Genomic DNA, 23,125 nt, shown 5'->3' on the forward strand with positions numbered 1-23,125 from the left:
TTTACACATGCTTTAGGGATGCCCGAGTCTCCTCTCTTTTTTGCTTTCGCAAGAAATACATGCGCTAACAAACGAATATTCATTACAAATTTAATGGCCTGGCTGAATGCCTGTGTCTTTTATGAAAGAATAACTATTTCCATCTCCCACTTTGGCTACTGTATAAATAAGAAATGAGCTCCGTGTTTGTGAACGCATGCTTGTGTGCGCAAACAGCGGGCGAGCTTTCCATCTCCGCTGAGCTAGTTTTGCATCCACTGTTACATTTAACGATCTATGCATATTCCAGAATAATGATTGCCATAAAATCTACTTGACTAGTTAACAAGTTTTTCGTTGAATCAAGCAACAAACATTCAGATTGTGTTTAACTACACTCTTTTAGTCGACTGTAAAACTGCACAGTGTGTTGCTTATAAATACTTAAAACTACTTGAATAAATAAATAGCAGCATCAATCGTGCTTTGTATTCGTGGAACTCGAGTCTTTTCCGATTTCCGACTACATTTTTTTTAATGTTGAGCGAACAAAAAAAATACGAGCTATTTTTCCCTTTTCAGTCGAAATTTCAACATGCCAGCGTATTCCACGAATTTCATCATTAAATGACGAATGAGATATAAAAACATGAATATTTATGAAGCTCTAGTTTTATGTCGCTATTCGTAATCAAAGTTAGAAATGGAGATGCTTTTTATTTAACGATTGCACAAAAAAACACACATTTCGGGAGCTCCATTTAAAAGAGCCAATTTTTGCCCTAATTTAGTTTGAATCACTACCTGAATAGCTGGAATTTTTTTCTCTCTTCTTCTTTTTGCTGATATCGAGAATCAAATAATTGGTGCATCAAATATTCTATACTCACCGTTGCAGTTAAGAGCAAATGATATATCATTTGCTCGTTATAATCCAATTTCTCTTTTAAAATAATGGCTGCTTTTAGTCGATCTTGATTGCTTTCGATCAATTCGATGGCAAATCTATGCGTTCGCATCAGAACACACATCAAGCATTCCGTCGAAAATCCACCCAAACGAACGAATGAACGAACGAACGAACGAGACATGAGAAATGTGAAGAGAATTAAATATCAAAACATTAGTGAAATTGAAAACTCACACAAACGCGCGCGCACATACACACAAGCATAGCACCGGGGAAAATTGGAAGCGCGGAAAAATTGCGATAAAATTAAATTTCATGAAATATCCGGTCGGTTGAATGTGACTACTGGATAGTTTTTTTTTCTCATTTTTTTCGGTAAGAATTTCCACGCTTCCATTTCTTTCACTGCGACGACAAATGCATACGTATATTTCGCTGAGTGCGTTAATGTGTGCGATTCTTCGGTCGGTATTACTTACTTTGAGCATGGTTCGTACGATTCGGTGGCTGCTTTTGATGGCAACGATGACGAAGCTGATTGAGGTGATTTAATTAAAGTTTTCTGCGTTGCGGTCAAACAGGTAATATTTAAATTTTCACCGACTGTATCTTTGTCCGTCACCAGAATTGAATCAAAAATCCGTGCTCCAGGTGCGGCACTCTCTAAAACTTCAGTTTCATATGGCACCTGAAATATGTATGCATATTTTAACAAAATTTTCATCTCATTCATTTGTACCACTTGCCACGAAGTGTAAATTATTAATATATATAAAGAGAGCATGTAGCACTTGGCGAAGGCAATGCACGAAATTATATTTTAAAAACTGAATTTGCTGGTTTCTTTTGAATTTCTCCAATGAAATACGACGCTTTTTTCCGAGTATGGCAAGTGTTGTGAAGTAAAAACGCAGAAGATCTTCAAACAATTTTCATTTATTTTGATGAAGTTCTCATTTTCTCATTCGGCACCGGTTCCACCATACGATATAGTTTCTTTATGCCACGATTTATTTATGTCCTTTTTGAGGTAATCCACTGTTGAATAGTTGTGAAAAACTTTTTTTTTGGCTGCGTGCACATTGTAAAATGCTTGAATGGAATGAGCCAAATTGAAAATTCTTTTTGCATTTGTATAATCAAATTTTCGCTGAAAAGCTTCATAAACACGCGAGAATTCATTTATTTCCAACTTAAAAAAAGAATAACAACTTGTTTCACTTAATGCTATGTAGATTTCATTTTCAATTTGGCCACAATGTCGACGACGGAAAGTTCGTGGCATTTTTCTTACCCAAAAAGTCATGCATTTACTCTGTATTTAAGCTTATGAAACATACTACAGCCGCCTCTCTTGAATGAAGCGGCGGAATTGTGTGTTGGTTTTTAGTTAATATAACGAAAACCATAAAAGCATTCCATTATGAATTCTGAAGCGGATTACTCTCTGACCAAAAGCATATGTTCGTCGCTTGGTACAAATGCGAAACAGAATGAATGAAATGGATAAAAAAAGTACACACACACATACATATATATAAAATGGATTACAACTTACATTTTGGAATTCTGGAACAACGTCATTTTCATCTAAAACAATTACTTTAATTGGCACTTGAACTAAATTATCGTGTTCCGAGTCACCGCCAGATGCATTAACTCTATCTTTAATCGTAACGAGAAAGGATAATGTGTCTTTCGTCTAATGGCCGATAGTCATCGAAATTGTGCAATGGGTTGAGGGCGGTTGCATGGGGTGAATGCCAGCGCGTAATTCCATTTTGTGTGTGTGTGTCCGAATGTAATAATCCGATGCGAAAGCATAATGGAAAAAAGGAGAAAAAAAAAAGAAATCACAGTTAGAACAGAAATAATTAAAAGGAATAAAATTGGTCATAAAAGCGATTAAATCAGTTGATACATTAAATTAAAATAAGCGACAGATTTCTAGGTCGTTGCACATTGCGGCTGTTTCTCGCTAACGCTTATTAATCATGTAACTAATGAATGGAAAACAGGTGTAAATGTTATCGCGTAACAATTATAACTATGTTTTAATATATTTAAAATTATTCGAGTCCAGCCGTATTTGGGTCTAGTGAAAATATCTGGCAGTGTGTATGATCATCATAGTTCAGAACGTATTTAATGGGCAACAAAATGTTAAATGGTACGATTGGAACATTTGTTCAGACAGACACACATCCGAAAGCCATTTCAGAGATTTTATTCCATGAAAATTGTGTCGGATGTGATGCTGTGTGCTGGCAAACAGTGTTTGTTTCTATCACTTGCTTCCTCTCCCTCTCCCTCTCTCAATCTCAATCTACCTCCCTTCCATTCCATATCTTTCTTGTACATTTTCAACGTACAATGTGTGAACATTATGTGTTTTCATGGTGATGTATCTGAGCCACATATTAACACATTCAAGGAAGCATTAATGCATTTGTGTGCGTGCGTGTATGTGCGGTTCAAAAGTGTAGAAATGTTGTTAATGGCGTTTAAAAGTTGTCGTTATCGTAATTTTGCCCGTAATTTCATTCCCTTTTTCATGACCTACATTTCACTCGAATTGTTATCGGGTCGGAATTGTATATAGTCTTATCCGTAAAATACTTCAAGTGGAAAACCACATCCTTTGACAAATCATATATGATTGTATAAATTTCATGCTGGAACATTTTTCAACATGTATAATTTCGATCGAAATACCGCACAATCTATGCTTGAATGTTATCTAGGAAACATTAACCCAGTTAAATGGAATGTTTTAGAAATGGTATGCCAATTTTGCTTTAATTAAGGTGCTCTATTAGAAACTTTATTAAAATTCTGCATGTTGTGTTCACCTGTGTTGGATTCTCAAGCATCTTAACTATATACGTCGAATATCTATCATCAAAATTATTTCAAGACAACAGCCCGAGAATATACAAGTTTAGAATACAGTGAACAAGCAATATTTGTCGCTTCATTAGCTCACTCCCGGCCATGTCTTATGTGTTGCAAGCAAAAGTCAGTGTTACCTCCATTTTGCAGTCGTTAATATGCGTGTGTATGTGGTTTTACCGGTATTTGCACAAAACACCTATAAACAAGCCATATCATTATTACCCAATTTGTGTGTTCGACGGAGGTTTATTTGAAAGACGCTGTCATGCATTATAAAGCAGGCGGCAATCGTTTTGCAAACACACTCATCCTCCAACAGTCCTTGATACCTTTTTATTAAACAGGTGGGAAAATATCCAACGTATATGAGATTTTTCTTTCAATCCCCCGGTTTTCGAAGATATGGAAATCAACACAGGCGACGAATGCATTTGGTATGCAACGGTGTATGTATGATTTCGAAACCGACGATTTTATTTGGTGTGCATTTCCAATCCAGTGTCATAATGATCATTATAGCAATTGCAACGTGCTGCTGCTGCTGCTGGTTCTGTGTATAATGTGCGAAAAAGACACACTTGAAATGAGTGGTGCAATGATATTGCACAAATTTTGGTGTCTTTGAAGTGGCAACGTAAAGAAGTTGTCGTTGCCATAGAACGGCTTAGTGGAAACTGATCCAATTAGAGAATAGCTTTTAAGCTGCTGCACATATAAGTACATTTTGATGGTGTATTCAGCAACTGTTCGCAGTTATCTGTGTGTAAAAACCAATGCAAATCACCAATAAAAACAATTCTATTACATTTGATATGGATGCGAGTACTGCAAATGTTGGAAACATACATTCACACACACAGCATTCGGTTTGATGTAATAAATAAGTGCCTTTGAATTGCTATTGCATGACTCTCTCTCTCTCTCCCTCTCTCTCTCTCTCTCTCTCTCTCTCTCTCTTCCTTTCATTTTCGCTTTCTCCGCCGCTTTCTTTCAGCCAGACATCTATTTCACACAGCAATGGTTTGGCGTTGCAGTTGACACAAATGAATCAAACAGCATGGCAAGGGAATTTTCGCAATCACTAGATAAACCATATGCATCACACTTATATTTTGATTTACACTACAAGGTTTCACACATAAATGGATATTCTCGAGATGTGTGAACTCCCAACGGAGAGATAGAACGTTGCTATTCATGCTTATTTTTTCCGTGGAAAAGAAAGACGAAAAGTTCAGCGAAGATAACCTCCGTGTAATGTGAAGAATGATGGCAAAAGAAATGGTCGTGACAAAATCGTCATCTCCATGTGGTAGTTACAACACCGACAACTACATAAAAATGCATTTAATTTTTTTCTCCCACTTCTGCTGCTGAAGCATTTATTTATTTTTAATGTCGATTCAAGCATTTGTGTTGGTGCAAGATTGGCTTTTATGTTGGACGATGCGGAGTCGAGAGAGAAGTGGCGGAGAGAAAGAGGAAGAAAGAGTAAGATGAAATTAAGCGAAAATTTGTTCTGGATTTCTGTGGTAAGCACTGCGAATAACAAACCCTACTGAATCACCGATCTATTCAGTCGGGAGATTCACAGAATGCGCGGTTGCAAATTCATTCTACCATAAAAACGGCTCTAAACTGCAGTCGGTTGTGCTGTGCTGTGCTTTGCAAAATATTCAGTGGATGGTGTGTGGGTGAGCGCACGCGCGCGCGCTGAAACACGGGACGGCTATAAATCTTTTATAGTCATGTTCAATTTCATTGCATTTTCACGGAGGTTCACCTGAGGGATTTCCCAGCGAGAGAGACAAACTCCGATGGCGACACATACACAAGCATACCCACACACACATGTCATAAAATCCGTTGAACAGTTAACCAGAAAATGTAAAGAAATTCATTGGCAATTGTCGTCGTCGTCATCATCGTCGTCGACGTCGTTACTTCAATTTATGATTTATGACGACGATTCGAGAACTCAATGAATTTTTTAAACTCTGTTTAAAGTGTAACCATTTCTACATCTAGGTATTAGTAGACAATCGGCACTATCTTGTGAAATGGCACAGAGGCATACAGATATAGAGATTGGCCAAAGCGATAATCTAGTTTTGCCATTTAAACCCATATATATACACTTTCTTCGGTGGAACACTCTCCCGATGGATGAATATTCAAGTTGGAGCACAGTTTTAACACCGGTTTTGCATTTGAATTTATGCAAATTTCGGCAATGAGAGCAGAAAATTGCCGCTTCCGAGCCAACCACTCCCAACAGTACTTTTTATTAGATTACTGACAATTTAATTGCCCTTAGTTAGCCTCGGACTCAACCATACATTTGAAATTCCATTTTCCAAATCCAATGACATACATTCATTGCATGGCCAGAGAGAAATCTACACCATAAAATATTCGAAGTCATTTCGGTGGTGGTGATTTTTGACCATTGCGCCTGCCTTGATTCGGGCTTAAAGAATGATAGTACATTTTAAATAGCTTTATTTTCTCTAATTCCAATAGACAGCGTCCAATTTGAAAATATACGACGAAAAAAAAAACACTTGTCAAACTTACAATGACCGAGCAAAACATTAATCAATGTGTATGTGTGTCGTTTTTCTTTCTAGATTTCATTTCCGCTGGCATAGTAATAAAAACCTATCTTCTGTTCCTATCTAAGCTCCGGATTAAGCATGTTCCGTGTGTGGCATCGACAGAACCACAGTCGCATCTAATTAATTTATGTTTTTTATCGATCCATTTTGCATTCAATGGAGAAAAAGTGAGAGGGAGATGGAGAGAGACAGAGTATGTGTCCGTTGTAATTGAACGTGTCCTTCTCTTCAAGACTGATTTTATCGATGAGCAAAAACAATGAATGTGACCGACGAAAAAAAAATGCAGCTCCATAACCGTATTCATGCCATTTTCGAATGCAAACATGCAATCGAGAGGGAAGCTTTTAATTTTGGCCCGCACAGAAGGACAAACAAAAGAACACGAATGGAACACGTACAGTTCCGATAAAGTTTCGGATTTGTTTGAAATTTTTGTCATTTGTTCGAGGGGAGGATGAATATGAAAAAAAAGACACCAAAACCAATGTTATTGTTAGGTCCTTTTTTGCATTTTTTTTCCTCGACTCATCCATTCGCTGCTTTTTTCCCATTGCAAAATGGTCATTGAATAGCAAGCCAATTTGTTCTAAGATTGGATCCAGCATATATACTCTACGGTTTTTATCTCGAATGGTAATTCGCTCCTTGTGCGCGCGCCCACTATCATTTATGCAATAAATTGTCTATTTCATGCACGCTTTTCTCGTGTGAGTACTCCGAAAAACGGCCAGAGACTTTCCATTCCATTTTATTATAGTTTATTCATTTCCGTTGTGGTTTTCATTTCGCTTCTGTTGCGAAAAATAATGCATTGATTCCTTTGTTATGTGGCATTTTTTGTATGCGACACACTCGTCATTCCATTCTCTTGCTCTGGTTTGGTTTGACCACTTCGTTTCGGTACTAATAAACTCGTGAATAAAACACCAGGCCATTGGACCTGATTAAAGTGAACGATGGACGCAAAAAATCACACTCCGATGAAATTGCATTTCTGACTCTCGGTTCATCTATCTCTCTCGCTCTCTCTCTCTCTCTCTCTCTCTCTCTCTCTCTCTATCTCTCTCTCGCTCTATGGATAAGGTTTCTCATTTTGCATGTACTATCGTGGGACATCTCTCACACTATGCATTTTCCACATTGAATTAAATAAATTGAGTTCGTCATGAACGATATAATACCAACACGGTTTGAGACTTCATCGTGTTTCAACAAACGAAACTAATTTGCAATATATAAAATGGAAACGTGGCTTTACACACGCATTTGATCTCAAACAAACTAATAAACTCGGTTTATAAACTTTCGACTGATTTATTTACAGACTGATAGAGCGAGCGAGTGTATTGGTGTTATTTTGCTGGAGTGTCTGGGAACACACAGAGGCAATAGCAATATTGTCAAGTTGTTAATCCCTAATTTCGATTCGAAGTCTCAGTCCATTCGATTATTTTATGGGGCGATCACCGGCTTGCATTTATTTTACACACATGCATCACACTAAACACACACAAAGTCCATCTAAAACACATTCATTGACCACCGAGATTATGAATGTGTTGATGCATTTCATGCGAACAACAAACTTCACACTTGAATGGGTTCCTTTTGTTAAAACTTGCGAGATGCAGTCGACTCGATGGAATAGAATTTTCCATCAATTTGAGTAACATAATACTGGCCATTGATAGCCGCTTTGAAGTTTGTTGCACACTCATACACACAATATGTTTGGATTTGTTTGATAAAATATTTGTCTTTCGTCGACATATACACATGTACATTGTACACAACGGTTAGGGGTTTTCACAACAAATATCAAAATTGAAGATTGTTCTCGTTCAATAGGCGTTCGCTCATTTTCAAAGCTCATCCTCACACACATACACACCCAAATACACATTGAGTTTGAACATTGAACAAGGTTCATTGAATGCAACCAACTCAATAACAAAATAAAGTCACATTTTGTGGAAAACATTTTGCGATAAATCCAAGATAAAACATTGTCCGAGACAATTTGGAGCAAGTGGAGTGCAGCTAAAGAAGATGCATAAATATATTGGTGAACATCCTCGATTCGGGCGATATTTAGCTCTTACAATGTTAAAGGCGTTGCTCGATACGGTTGCAACGATACACTCTGTATATATAGACTCAGATGCACACACTTTTGTCGTTGTTGCCGCTGGTGTCACCATTCCCATCGGTAGATGTGTTTGTCGTAAACCGGCTGATGCACATTTATGGGCGATTCCTTCCGTGGTGGCACAAAATAATAACATAAATCAAGCGGTTTAGAGTAAATTTTAGCTAAATCAGCTTTTAGGTCACACAAATAATCCATTGCACATTAATTATGTAGAAATATTCAGGAACAAGCGCTGTCCAAAACTTACTACCCAGATTGATAGATGCATAAACATTTAGGGCCACATTGAAAATCAATGTTAACTACACATTTTCACAAATTGAATTCATGTTACTGCCATATCATTCTATTGGGTTTTATAACACCATGGCGTTACACTTACATACATTCAATAAACAGGTGAGAGAGAGAGAAAGAGAGAGAGAAAACACCATTTGTGTTCAATCGGGTTCTCGTTTAATTCAACGCAATTTAGATCAGGTAAGGTGCACATTCAAGTGGTGATCTGATTGAAATGCAATGTGCTTATATTGGTGATACGGATTGGATGGTGTAGTAACCAGTGCGAACACAATCCCATTGACTTAAGTGATATGGTTATTTCCTTGACCATTACCGTTTTTCACCATTTATGGCGATTTACACTAACACTCAACAACAGCAGCATTCAGAGAAGATATTTCCTCATGCTCAACAATTGATTTCGCATCAAGTGGAGAGGAAAATGCGATGGGTAACACATTTCGAGAACACGCAAATATAATTTCTCAAATTGATTTCTTATTGGAATCGTCCATTGTGTGTTTTGGTGTTGGTTCTGGTTATGTATGTCGAGTGCATTGTTTTCATTTTCTGACACTGTTATCGGAACACACACACACAAACATATATATATATATATACACGGATCTCAAGCCTTGAAATGAAATTTCCTTTATGTTTCCAGTGATTGTGCATCCGAAGCATGAGCAAAATTCAATTTCACCTTATCGCTTTCGACCGATGTACTGATTTGATCACAATTTCACACAATGGTGGTGTCTCTCTCTCTGTATGTGTGCTTTGAAGATAGAAATGTTTTGCTTCCGATTTCCGTTTCTCGAATGTAGCATAAATTCAATAACTCTATCTGGATGAATGGGTTTTGAAATTGAAATAATTTGCCCGAAGAGCTTTTTGGGTCGCATTAATAAATGATTGTCAAACCACAAATGAACCTTCGTTCAGCGTTCACACAAGTGAGCATACACGGGATTGATGGCTGAGATAATGAAAGAGAAAAAAATATAGTGCCATTCAAACTTGTGGATTGTTCATTTGGGTTTTGTGAAATGCGATAACAAATCGACAGGTTAATGATATCGATCGAATTGCACCATTCACCGTGAACACATTTGAATTTTCTTCACACCATTCCCCAAGTGGTTTCGTGTAAAATGGTTCAACAAATTTAACACACTTAGCAAGATTAGACTTCCTAATTACGTAATTTATGCCCATAATTCATACACTCCAAACACGGTTACCGCACAATGAATTATTATTAAGCTCATCTGATATTGAAAGCTAACAAACGACTCAATAATGTCGTTAATGTGCTATCGCTTTTGCTGCCCCTGTTGCAACCATTCTCGTGAATCCGCAACACATTATAATGCGCCATAAAATATGTTTTCAATCTAATTTGTCAAATTAACACATTGTATTGGTGAAACACAAAATTGTACGAAAAATGCATTAAAATACATTCGATTTTGATTGAAATGAATTCTGCCGGTTTTAATTAAATGCGATTTATTTTGCAATCGACTTATGTCGATTCATTTGCTCAACACAACAATGAACACATTCATGCGATTTCCATCCAGATGCAGTCAGACTTTGTTCTCATTGTTTCGGTAAAGTGAATACAAAATTGTTGGTAGTGTAGAAATAAGATTGAATTTCAAGATATATCGATTGTTAGTTGTACATTTGGATGCACGATCCGACAGCAAAAACCAAAGGGATATTGCAACTTTTTTGACCAGAAAAAACGCCATCTTACGTCGTGCCCGTAAATTATTTTACTGTACATTTCGATGGTAGAGCTTGAACAAAAGTTCAACACTATGCATAAACTTGGAAAGAGCTTGATAAACTTGATGAAATACATATATTTTATGGTAGTTGAAATACCCCTATGGCAAAAACCAAAAATACATTGATTCATATGGACACTGAATATACAGAATGTGACAAGAGCGAAACTAGTGAAAATATTCATGAACTAACATGTAATCACAAAGTTTCTATCTTAATTGCATTGAAGAACACAAAAGCAACGCCTGAAAGTAGTCAAAATTGCAAGTTTCAATCATTTAAACATGAATGAACATGTAAAGTACGGACACATTTCTGTGACGTAAAAAGTCTCATGCTATCGGATCGTGGATGATTATTCCATGAATTAAGTTCGATTGATGGTCGAACAATATACAGTATTCAATGAATATATGAATACTATTCATATATTCCGATTGCAACAAATTACCAATCCACACCGGTTTCCGGAGTTTAACTTGAATCACTTCAGCAAGTGTTGAACAACGATTCATTTACCTAATTGGAACAGTTTATACAAGCAACATTCAATTTCAATTATTTCAATGCAGTTTCTCGTTAGAAAAATTATGAGAAACAACTTTATTTTTCCGTGAAGAATTCTCTTCCTTTTCGTTGTTTCCTTTAAAGCACATTTTCTTCAAACACAAAATGTAGATGTATCATGAATGTCAAAATAATCGGACAAATTCTCGAATTTTTATGAATTTTTTCCTGTTTTAATCCATCCATTCGCAGTTCTTCCATAATAATTCTGTATAACAATTCACACAGCATTCGAACACGATGTCAACGGAATGTCAAATGCTTACATTTTTCTTATAAAAGCATAAATACGAATGCATTCGTATAACATTCGAAATTTTGTATGAGACTTGAATGCATTCGCGAGAAATAAATAGCACAAACTGTATTTAAAAACACCATTCTCATCATTTTCCATCATCAATATTTTTTAGCTCAATTTACTAGTTAAGCTTTCATACACAGAGGTTGTAATTTAAAATTAAATTTAAAAAAAAAACCTTTAAACTATTACATAACTCACTTCATTGTCATTATTGAAAATTGTCATGCAAACATAACTTTGTACACACGGTGGCCAAATTGAAATGCTTTTAATATAAATTCATTATTGACACATTTGAAACAATGTGCTCAAAATAACCGATGTTTATTGCATAATATGCAAATGGAACAAACCACGAACAAAAGGTTTGATTAAATTATCCAAACTTGGACGTGTGACAATAGATGCATTCAATCAATTTGAAGCCTCATACAATTTATTTATTGATGTTCGTTAAATTGAAAATTTTCATAAAAAGCTAAATATATATTTTGAGCACGAGTTCATTAACCGTGTAGCATTGTTGCATAATCCTTTGGAACAACCGATAAACCGTACAGACAAAAAAGGGCCGTGGAAAATGTTACCACCATTTTATAAAAATGCTAACAAACCAACCAGATGGAGAGAAACACGCAATTCCTCTATTCGGCCAAATGGAAAAGTCGGAAAAAAATAGCATAGGAAAATAACAACATACGCGACAGGAATATTTAAATACGAACACAAAATGGTCCCATTTTTTGTGTCCGCTTCGCAACCATGTTTTGTTTCAAGTTTGAAATTCAGACGCGTTGCAATGTCCTACATCTGTTGTTAAGTACCGTTTGGTTTGGATCGTAGTCGGGATGTCGATCTCAAAATCACCTTTTCATTGAGAGTTTAATGGATTTTACATCCATATTTTGCATTGTTACGACTTAAAGCCGCTTTCAATATAAGCCAAGTCGATTTAACTTACATTTGTCCACACACCCAGAAAGAAAGAAAAAAAGGCCATTCAGAGAAAATCCGAAAATCATCGAGAAAACAATAAGGCAACCTGTTTTGAGGGCCAAATCGCTTTTAACTACGACACAAAATCGGCTTGTCTACTAGGCTATGGAGCTTTATGGATTCGAACAGCTTCCATTTCACCATGATGCGCCATCAACAATGAATAATTCTCTATTAAATGAATATTGATAAGAAATTCAATGCATTTTCTCTCGACCATTTTGTAGTTATGCAAATAATATGAACGGATAAAGATGTATGCTAGATTGAAGAGCACACCATCGAATGTGGAACATAACCCACATTTAATATGAAACAACGATGGAAAAAAATGGCCATCAACAACAAAACCACACAAGCGATTATTTTAAATAACATTTCATTGGGAGTGTGTATAGCATTTTTTTTCTGGTTTGCCTTCGATTTGGTACTGCTGTGGCAAAATATGAAAACAATCAAACAACCCATGCGCATGAATTATGGATGATAATTTATGATTTATCAACGAGTTTATTCTTTTCATACATATATATTTGAATATTTCATGCTCTGAATTTTCGTAAAGTGTCTAGACGTGCTCATTACATGACATAGAGAAGTTCATGATGTGGAATTAATTATTTACACATTTTTATCTGGTTCATTCACAACATTGGTTTTTGCAATGAAACAACATTTTCGGAAATTAAGAATGATTTCAGCATGTTCATTTGATTCGAACAGAATATTCTGCGACTAAAAAGCAGTTTGTGTCAGAGCATTTAACTAAGAAAAAAAACTCCGAATAATTAATCCCATTCTCGTTCATTTTTAGACAGTATGTGCTTGAGCACTTATGGTCAGTAAAAAGGTTAATCAAGGATAAAACGAATTAATGACAGGTAATTTATAAAATGCTGAAAATGGTATGTGGCACATACGAATGATTCGTTGAATTGGGCCAAGTGGTCATTAGGTTAATGGAAAAAAAAATGGTATGCTTTATTGTGTGATAGTATCAATGATGCTTGGATATGAAAATTAAAAAAAAAATCTTCGAACAATCGAAATTTTGTTGCCACCTCATCTCTAATGTTCAAAAAACTTTGTTTTCCTTCCACTCAGTTTTTGTTTTATCGCCATTAACGCCTCTCCCCATTTCTTTCGGGTGTGCAAAAATGCTTCCATGGAAAATTGAACAGTTTTGTCTGTTGTTTGTAGCTCATTCCATCGAATACACGGTGGGGATTCGACACTTGGCACAACAACCCACATCTTATCAATATAATGATTGTGATTGATGATTTGTATTAGATGCACAACGTTCACGAGACATGTTTGATTTGCGGTCTAACAATAGTGTGATAAGCGCATCATTTATCATCACTTGAGGTAGGTTGTGGTATCTTGAGTTGTGTAATATTTCAATAAAGTTACGTAGATATTTGTATTTTTTGTTTAGATGTTAACAGTGTGACCCTGAAGAAAATATCATCATATCTTCTCTACAGACATGTTCAGTGGGTGTTTTTTAGGCTGAAATACAACGAAAATCCACCGATACATCCAAAAAACAGAAACAGTGCTAAAAATGCTGTAAGCTTTATCTTATGCTTTCTTTGATGACAATGCTTGAATAGAGTGTACTTATCATACTTTTGAATTGTAATTAAAGAAGAACTAAAAGACTTTCACTCGAGTGAAATATACTTTGAAATGTTTGTATGAGTAGAATTATTATGAGTGAACTATGATGGGTACGTTGACGGAGCCGCTAATGTATACATTTCTGTTGGACCAACACGTGCAATGCACGTCATGTAGTCGCAACGATGAGTTCCACTCAAATGATATATGACGAACGCGCGTTTTTATTATGTCATCAATTTAGGTTTGATTCTATTTTGTTTACTTCTGTGAAGCACGCGTCGTATTAGGTGTCAAGAGCCGGGTTCAGAATATCTATAAATTAAGAAAAATTATGTGACCTTGACAGTTTGACACTTGTTTCAACGATGGCTTTGGTCAATTTGCGTGATGGCAAGTTAAATTTGATTCAGCTTGCGTCAATATTCACGAACAGTTTGCGCCGTTTAGCTTGAGTATGAATCGAAAGAATGAGTAAAGCTGGTGAGATTGGAATTTGGGTTTGCACTCCATTGATTTAGTGTCTATGTAATACAGTCGAATTCCAATATATCATCAATATTCAGTCACCAGTACTACTATTTTATTGTTGTAATGAAGAAATGAGGGAAACACTTCTAGTTTATATTTTATCACTTAATCTCCATTGTTTGTTTTTATAATAAATTATTTTATTAATAATACAGATTTTTTTGCAAAACATTCCATCGTGCTTTAGTATATAGGAATTTAAACTTTAATTGAACATACAATGTGTAACCTAAAATTTATCAGCACATGCCTACTGCTCGTGAGTATAATTTTATAGCGTTTGATTACGTTTTTTTCAATTTCTTGTTTGAATTTGATGTGAACACCAATGAAATGACAAATTTGATCGTTTTTATCGTCAAGAATAGACTCAATAAAACGAGCGTGAAAATAAATGCCCACACGTCCAAATTGTACAGTTTGTAAATCGGCAAGTCAACTGCGACACTTCTCAAATGTGGAGCGCCCTTATTCTTAGCCACATGCTTAACCCAGTGCATGCCAGTTTCCAGTGGAGACAACGGCTGATCACGGAATCTATCAGAAGTGATCTTCGCGTATTTGGCATAACTGAAAATTGTTATCAGAAAAAAAGTGTGAATGACGCCGAAGTAAAATTCGATTGCGTGATTCTCTTTATCTTATACCTTGGTTCACTGAGTACTTTTCTAATAGCCGTTGATATCTTATCTGCGGTTAGAGTTTCAATTGGAATTGAAATTCCAAACCCCTTCTGTTCAGCAAGGTACATGTTCAGGTGCTGATCAAAAAAGAATGGAATGCCGACCACGGGTTTGCCGAAATGAACGGCCTCTGAAATGACAAAAGTCGTTGATCTCAAGTCATTGGCATGAATTTTGAAATGCGTGCATTACCGGTTGTACTCAATAGACCACCATGAGTAACAAATAGTTTGATATTCTTGTGCGCCAAGATCGATTGCTGGTTGAACCAAGGCTCAACCAACACGTCGGACTCCTTGTGCGATGGAATCACGACATGCTCGTCACTTTTGATCAAAATTCGATGGTTCGGATACAAACTGAAGGCACCTGTGATCGCTTCCAACTGATCCTTGGGCAATTTCGTAATGAGTACATTCGAACCGAGAGAAATGAAAATCGCTCCGTTCTTAGCATCGTCCAAAAATGTTTGTATTTTCGGAGCCAGCGGTGCGATTTTTTTCTGAATTTGCATACCACCAACTTCAATCATATTTGGTGCATACGGCCGTGGTGTTCCGATTGTTGTGTGGGTGTTCAACAGCACCAATGACACGTTTCTTCTCATTTCTTCAAGCGATGGCCAATTTTTAGCTTCTGGAAATAACTGCTCCATCACTTTTTGCTGTTGTGGTATGTAGTAGTACGGCATTGCAATATCTTCAAACCAAAAGGTCAGCGAGTTGTACATGCGTTGCCAGAAGTTCATTCGATCGGTATAGTAGTTAATTGTATGTGGCACATATGATGCAAAATTTGGTGAACCGACCAAATCAGTCGTCCATTTCGAAGCGCCAAATGCAGACAGACCAATCACAGGAGCATTAAAATGTTGGCCAAAACCGAGCAAATGGTCATTTAAACAGATTTCTAACACAACCACATCAAAATGCTGCTTTGTTTTTATAAAATCTCGAAGATTCTGACTGGAAAGTGTCAAATTTACCAAGAGTTCTGCAGCTTCATAGTACTTTTTCATTACATCCCAGAAGTAAATATTATTGTATTCAATACCATTATTAGCTGCCCATGCTGTTGTGAAAAAAATCAAACATTTGAACTGAATCACTAGAAAAATGTTTGAAATATTATGAATATTTACTTTTTCGTGACACTTCCCAAAAGTTTTCCAGCATAATTTCACTGAAGTTTTCAATGGGTTTTTTCTCTTTGAAAGGGCTGATAACAGTCACTTGATGACCTTCTTTGGCCAGCCCCTTCATTAGGTTGCTTCCAATGTAGTAATGCGATTTTGAAGCCGTTGGAAGGATAGCCAGAATATTATAACCGAATACATTTTGATATGAGAAACACAAAATCAAAAACACGTGAACTATATTCATTTTGTATTTCCGATAAAAAAAAATCGACTGAACGGTATTTTGCGATCAACTGAATTCATTTGAAGTAAAAATAGGCGTTTATACCTTATATTTATCTCGATTCACGTGTTTTGCGAATGCTTTTTACACTCAAGGGAAAATTTAACACATTTAGACGGCTCATTCATCAATATTAGCAGAAAACATTTTCGAATGATAAGTGCTCGATTTGGCATGACTTAACCCATTTTCTACCAGCGTTCGATTTTTCGAACAAAGGCCATCCCTATTCATGTCTCGACCTAGAGATAGGCAAGAATAACAGACATATACTCAAAAAGCAAGTGTTGAACATTATTTTTCAAAATGTGTAAGTCCTCTGGGCCTATGTTCAGGAGGTAGTTAGGAAAGCCCAGGGTGCGTTTGGAGATAATAAAGAATCTCGGGCGAATGACCAATGTTCGAAGAATCGAACGAAAATTTTCCGGGCTTTTCTGGAAAACTACAAGACGAATTTTCCATCTGACATTTTTTTGCTTCAGATTTTCATGTCAAAATCACTCTAAATAGACTTACACAGTAAACACAATGATTCTAGAAATGTTGAGATTTGACACTTAACTTCGTTTTAGTACCGTTTGCTCTAGAAAAAGTTCAAAACTCTATAATAAATACATGCTTTGATTTTTGATTTAGTTCATTTTATTTTTATATTTTATTGAGTATGAGGTGTAAATAACAGGAAAAATCCCTTTTACAATTTATCACCTATAGTTTGTTTTTACAATTTGATAGTTACTTTGGTCAAAGCATTTAAACATTTCAGTTAAAATTAAAAAAGAAAATTATTGAATTCTCGAAAAATGAGTGAATAAGAAAAAAGTAAAGTAGACTGAAACTGGATACTGGAGATTTTGCATTGACGTTTCCGACTGTAAACATGACATCAATTCATATGCGTGTGCTGTCAAAGTCACTTTGTCATGCGTCATTCACATTAATGCTTTGACTGATTGTGGTGAACAGTGGTGAGATTGGAAACGCCATACATTTTATATACATTATTTGTTTGGGAATTATATTCATTTATTTTCTTTTATTGTTGATATTTGGGCTCTGCAAAGCCTAGGCTTCATCCACGATTTGTTTTTCAAAGAAATATTTCGAAAAATCGTGAGTTTGCACTGTCAACACTTGTGTGGTTTTTCATATGATTTTGAAGTCATCGAATATTGTCACCCGTTCACACATTCGATGAACTTGCTACACCAAGTGTTAGTATAGTTCATTGCTGACGTTTTCCAATCCACCATACGTATTTATATGTGTGTGTACATCAAAATGTCAAAGTTGTCAAGAATTCAACCAAGTTCGTCGTTCTTTAGAAAATAAATTCTATTTTTAATTGCATCTCTAAATTGCACTTTGCTCAGGCTCAAAATGTCAATGTCTGTAAATTTTCTATTATAGAGTAGTTGAGTTCGCATTGTTGGATTGCGATGTAGACCGTAGTCTGTTCTAGATGTGTGAGGATTGAAAAGCTGATGCAGCCTCCTAGATTGACGGTTCACTCTCATAATTGGCCTGTTGGTTCGGACCATATTCTGAACTTATTCTAGTACAAATGGTACTTGAATGGATTTTAGTGCCAAATTTCATATTGCGGTTCTAAAAGTTAGAACCATCGTGTTTACTGCGTATAGTTAATATTTTTAAATAAAGCATAACGGTTTTTGATTGATCAGTTTGTGAGCCTACAAAAATATGGTTTTCCGGAAAATCCATTTTCCGGAAAAACTGCAAACAAAAATTTTCCATATGACAGTTTTTTCGGAGTTTTCAGGTGAAAATTATGCTATATATTGGTTACTTATTTCGAACCCACTTTTGCACCTTGGTAGAAAATGGGTTAACAAAATTGTTAGAATGATTTAACAAAAATGAAGCTTTAGCTTTATCATCTATCGTGGTGTTTATAGTACTTCTATTAAAAATACTAGGCAGCATTTTTTGAACGAAAATAAACTGATGTAGACATTTCAAGAGGTGCTTTATTATGACAGGTGATATAATTTATTACCACTTCTGGGTGCCATTGAAACAATGAATTTTATTTTGATTTTAAGCCTGCTTCTTATCTTGGAAGCCCTTATCTTTATTTGTTTCAAAATTCGTCATTAGTAAAAAATACGGAATTGATGTGTATGTGGTAAAAGTCTGGTGTATTCATGCTTTTTTGGACTTGCACCGAAGACGAATGAGATTAAATATTTGATAGTTTTTATCAGGATCCAAACACACAATGCAAAAACATCAACAATAAATACCCACACATCCAAATTATACAGCTTATAGAAAAGCGATTCGACCGCAACACTTCTCAAGTGCAGAGCGCCTTTATTTTTAGCCACGTGTTTAACCCAAAACTTTCCTGTTTCTATCGGAGTTAACGATTGATCTCGAAAAAAATGGAATACTGACCAATGGCTTACCGAAATGAACGGCCTCTGAAATGTAAAAATTTATTCATTTCAAGTCATTGGCACGAATTTTGAAATGTGTGTATTATCAGTTGTACTCAATAGACCGCCATGAGTAACAAATAGTTTGATATTGCGCCATTCGATTGCTGGTTGAACCAAGGCTCAACCAACACATCGGACCCATTGTGCGATGGAATCACGATATGCTCGTCACATTTGATCAAAAATCGATGATTCGTATACAAACTGAAGGCACCTGTGTTCGCTTCCAACTGATCCTTGGGCAATTTCATAATAAGTACATTCGAACCGAGAGAAACGAAAATCGCTCCGTTGGTTGCTTCATCCAAAAATGTTTGTATTGTCGATGCCAATGGTTTGACTTCTTTTTCAATTTGCATGCCACCAACTTCAATCATATTCGGTGCGTATGGTCGCAGTGTAAAATCCATGAAATTGTCTTTGGTAAAATCTAATGACCATATAATCATATTAGTTATGAAAAAAAGCTAAACGATACTGTGAATCAGAACGTACTTTTTCGAGTTGCTTCCCAAATGGTTTCAATATAAACCTCCTCAGAAGCCAGGGTAGTATGGGATTTCGATGCCGAAGGAAAAATGCCCAAAATCTTATAACAATTCACATTTTGATGCAAAATGCACAATACTACGAACAATTACAAGAACTCCTTCGTATCCCATCTTCTTTTTTTAATGAATCAACGATTCAATTTATTTTTCAAACGAATGAGTTAATATACGGAGCTGTACTGAGTAAAGCCTTTGTAACGGCAGAATATGTACCGGAGCATAATCTTGTTCATCAAAGAGTGATAATTTTTCGCTTGTATTTACACAAGACTACCGATGCTTTGCGCATAGATTCTCATACACAGCGCCACATCTAATCAGACTTCTGACGGCTCGCCGCTGAGCGGTAATTTCAATTAAAAAAAAATGGATTGAGGACTAAAAAATGGTCTTCACTTTTTAAAATCGATTCTACCGGTGTAACGCTTTGATTATATAAAAGCCTTCTCAAGAATATTTAAAAAAACTCATTTTTTCAATTTTGATGGGTATGGATGGAATTTTCGAGAAATATGGGTAATCTGACCAAACAATTTCCAGCAGGTGTTATAACATTGAACACGTTCATTTTCCAATCACTCTAAACGCACGCACTCTTTCACTCTTGGTAAGATAAGGCACAACACATTTTTGCGGGATTAAATTTAAAATATTTTTTAAAAAAATTCTCAACGTGACTAGTCGAATTTACAAATGATGGTCTTATCGTTACTCATGTGCTACGATCATTTATCTTAGCCGTCAACAGTAGCCGCGAGTGATGAAAGCATCATAGTGCTGATATGTACACGCGATTTTTAAAGTTATTTCCTAAGAGGACATCTGGTATGAATGAAGTATCACTAGAAAGCCCCTAGTTCATAGACTCAGAAAATGCATTCAAATTTGGGAATCGACCAGCCGTCTCCGCAGCAATCCGTCACTTGAAATATTATGGGCTTTCAGTTGTTTTTTTATATAACGGATGTTAAAAGCGGAATTGAAAATTGGACCATCCCTGTGTTATGGTGATTTGAAAATTTCCACCAATGCTCCGTAATAATTTTTCAAAATTGATATCACAAGTTTTGTGTTCTCTTTCGGCACGAGAATTGACTTCAGCAAAGTTTTTTCATTTGATTGTTTACCTAGGGGCAAATCACTCAAAATAGTAATTGCAAAATTTAGCAGTAATTGCGCGAGAAAAAAGTAGTTGCGAAAGTAATTGTTGATCAGCAATTACTACATTTTTCTTGCAATTACCAATGCAATTACTTCTTTTTAATGCAATTACTTTTGAGTGATCTGCCCTTGTTTAGTCTTCGAAATTTCGAGAAACAAAATATTGATATTAATTTTTGATTTTGACTACTGATTATAATCAGAGTTAATAATTATTAATAAAAAAAAATGAGTTAGTATTTTCCACAAATCAAGCTTTCAAGCAAAAATGTCGAAAAATCAATTAATTTCTGTGCGATTAGAAATAACAATGCAACACAATTCGAATAGACATCACTTTGTTCATGTCAAATCAATTTTTTCTTTATATTGGTCATGGCAAAAGAAAAAAAGTACGATTTTCTCACACTCTCTGGAATTATTGCCAAAGCAACAAAAACATTGTAGAAGTCATTTTGTCCGAATTTGAATGTCTTTCTGCTTCCGTTATTAATTTTGTTTTGTATGATCAATTCGTGTGTTAAATTTATTTATGGTATTTTTTTAGGTTATTCAATTTTTGACTGATCTCAATTTAGCAAAAAAGTTCATGTGTCGATTTTTGTATTCTTTAAATTCGTGCTTTTCAGTACGAATTTCGCTACATCAATGATTCAGAAACGATTTATGTAAGGAAAAGAGCACTCAAAATGCAGTTTCTTATAAATCCTGTGTGTCTTTTAATTTTTTCATCAATTATTTAAAAATTAAACGCTAAAATTTTTGTTTCCCCCTTGAATTTGAAGCAATATTTTGAAATTACCCCCTGTTATTTTCCGTCTTTGTAGAATTACCCCTCTCATTTTTTTCAGAATTACCCCCCAAATTTTTGTCACTTTTCTGAACATTAGGGGGTACCTCCTAAAATCCAGAAATGTGAAATGTCATTTTTCTGTATTTTGAGAACGATCTTGTAGTTTCGCTCAAAGTTTATTTATAATCGAATGTTATCTCTATTCCTTATACGTGTAAATTCGCATAATTGTACAAATAACGGGCTAGAAATACTGATTTTATAAATTTAACAAAATAAATGCATACCGATCGTACACAAAAAATCTGAACTCATACATTCTACATAGCAAACGATTCCCGATTTTTTTTGTACGTGAATCTATGATTTCGTATTTCGTGTGTATTTTCGCTTATGTTCAATGCTAAGCATATTTCAATTTTTCTTCTGAAAATGATATGTAGATCAATAGCGGAATGACAGATTGGACGATTCTCTTCAATGTGAGTGCCATCAATACCAAAATACCAAAAATGAATGTCCACACGTCTAAATTGTACAATTCATAAAACGATAATTCCACGGCAACACTTCTTAAATGTGGAGCGCCTTTATTTTTGGCCACATATTTCACCCAGTGCATTGCTGTTTCCAATGGTGATACAGGTTGATCACGGAATCTATCAGAAATTATCTTAGCTTGCTCCGCAAAACTGCAAAAAGATGTCAAAAATGACTTCTAATTCAAATTGTTTGGGTATACTTTATTCACCTTGAACTACCAAGCACTTTTCTAACAGCCGTAGATATCTTATCTGCGGTTAGAGTTTCGATTGGAATTGAAATTCCAAATCCTTTTTGCTGACTCAAGTGGGCGTTGAGGTGCTGATCAAAAAAGAACGGAATACAGACCAATGGCTTACCGAAATGAACGGCCTCTGAAAATTGAAAACTCATTGATTTCAAGTCATTGGCATAAAATTGAGAATATGTTTCACCAGTTGTGCTCAAAAGACCGCCATGAGTAACGAAAAGTTTGACATTTTTATGAGCCAAAATCGATTGTTGATTGTACCAAGGCTCGATCAACACATCAGTTTCATTATGCGATGGAATAGCGATATGCTCGTCACTTTTGATCAAAATTCGGTAGTTTGGATACAGATGGAAGGCGTTTGCTATAGCGCTCAGCTTTTCTATTGGTAATTTGGTTAATACAACATTAGAACCGAGTGAAATAAATATCGCTCCGGCCTTTGCATCGTCTAAGAATCGTTGGATATTGGGCGATAGAGGTTTGACTGCTTTTTGAATTTGCATACCCGCCACATCAATCATATTTGGTGCATACGGTCGTGGTGTTCCAATTGTTGTGTGGCTATTCAACAAAATCATCGATACATTTCGTC

General features: G+C 35.7%; 2 protein-coding genes across 6 annotated transcripts in view; both read right to left on the reverse strand.

Annotated features, from left to right (window-relative positions):
- LOC129569648 (cadherin-87A) overlaps nucleotides 1-23,125 on the reverse strand; it is a 152,064-nt gene that overhangs the window by 16,359 nt on the left and 112,580 nt on the right. For all 5 annotated transcript variants that reach the window (XM_055448727.1, XM_055448728.1, XM_055448730.1 and 2 more), the window contains exons 4-6: nucleotides 2,448-2,591; nucleotides 1,369-1,577; nucleotides 870-984 (exon numbers count right to left, since the gene is read on the reverse strand). In XM_055448727.1, the coding sequence (XP_055304702.1) occupies nucleotides 870-984; nucleotides 1,369-1,577; nucleotides 2,448-2,591 (468 nt within the window). The remainder of the gene's footprint in view (nucleotides 1-869; nucleotides 985-1,368; nucleotides 1,578-2,447; nucleotides 2,592-23,125) is intronic.
- On the reverse strand, nucleotides 14,780-17,187 carry LOC129569653 (UDP-glucosyltransferase 2-like). Its single transcript, XM_055448737.1, has 4 exons — nucleotides 16,488-17,187; nucleotides 15,539-16,417; nucleotides 15,311-15,476; nucleotides 14,780-15,233 (listed from the first exon to the last, which is right to left on the reverse strand). The coding sequence occupies exons 1-4, from the start codon at nucleotides 16,726-16,728 to the stop codon at nucleotides 14,948-14,950; spliced, it is 1,572 nt and encodes a 523-aa protein (XP_055304712.1). The 5' UTR covers nucleotides 16,729-17,187; the 3' UTR covers nucleotides 14,780-14,947.

This window comes from Sitodiplosis mosellana, unplaced genomic scaffold (genome assembly GCF_009176505.1).
Source record: "Sitodiplosis mosellana isolate CC-2019 unplaced genomic scaffold, AAFC_SMos_1.0 Smas_scaffold_38, whole genome shotgun sequence".
Classification (NCBI taxonomy): domain Eukaryota; kingdom Metazoa; phylum Arthropoda; class Insecta; order Diptera; family Cecidomyiidae; genus Sitodiplosis; species Sitodiplosis mosellana.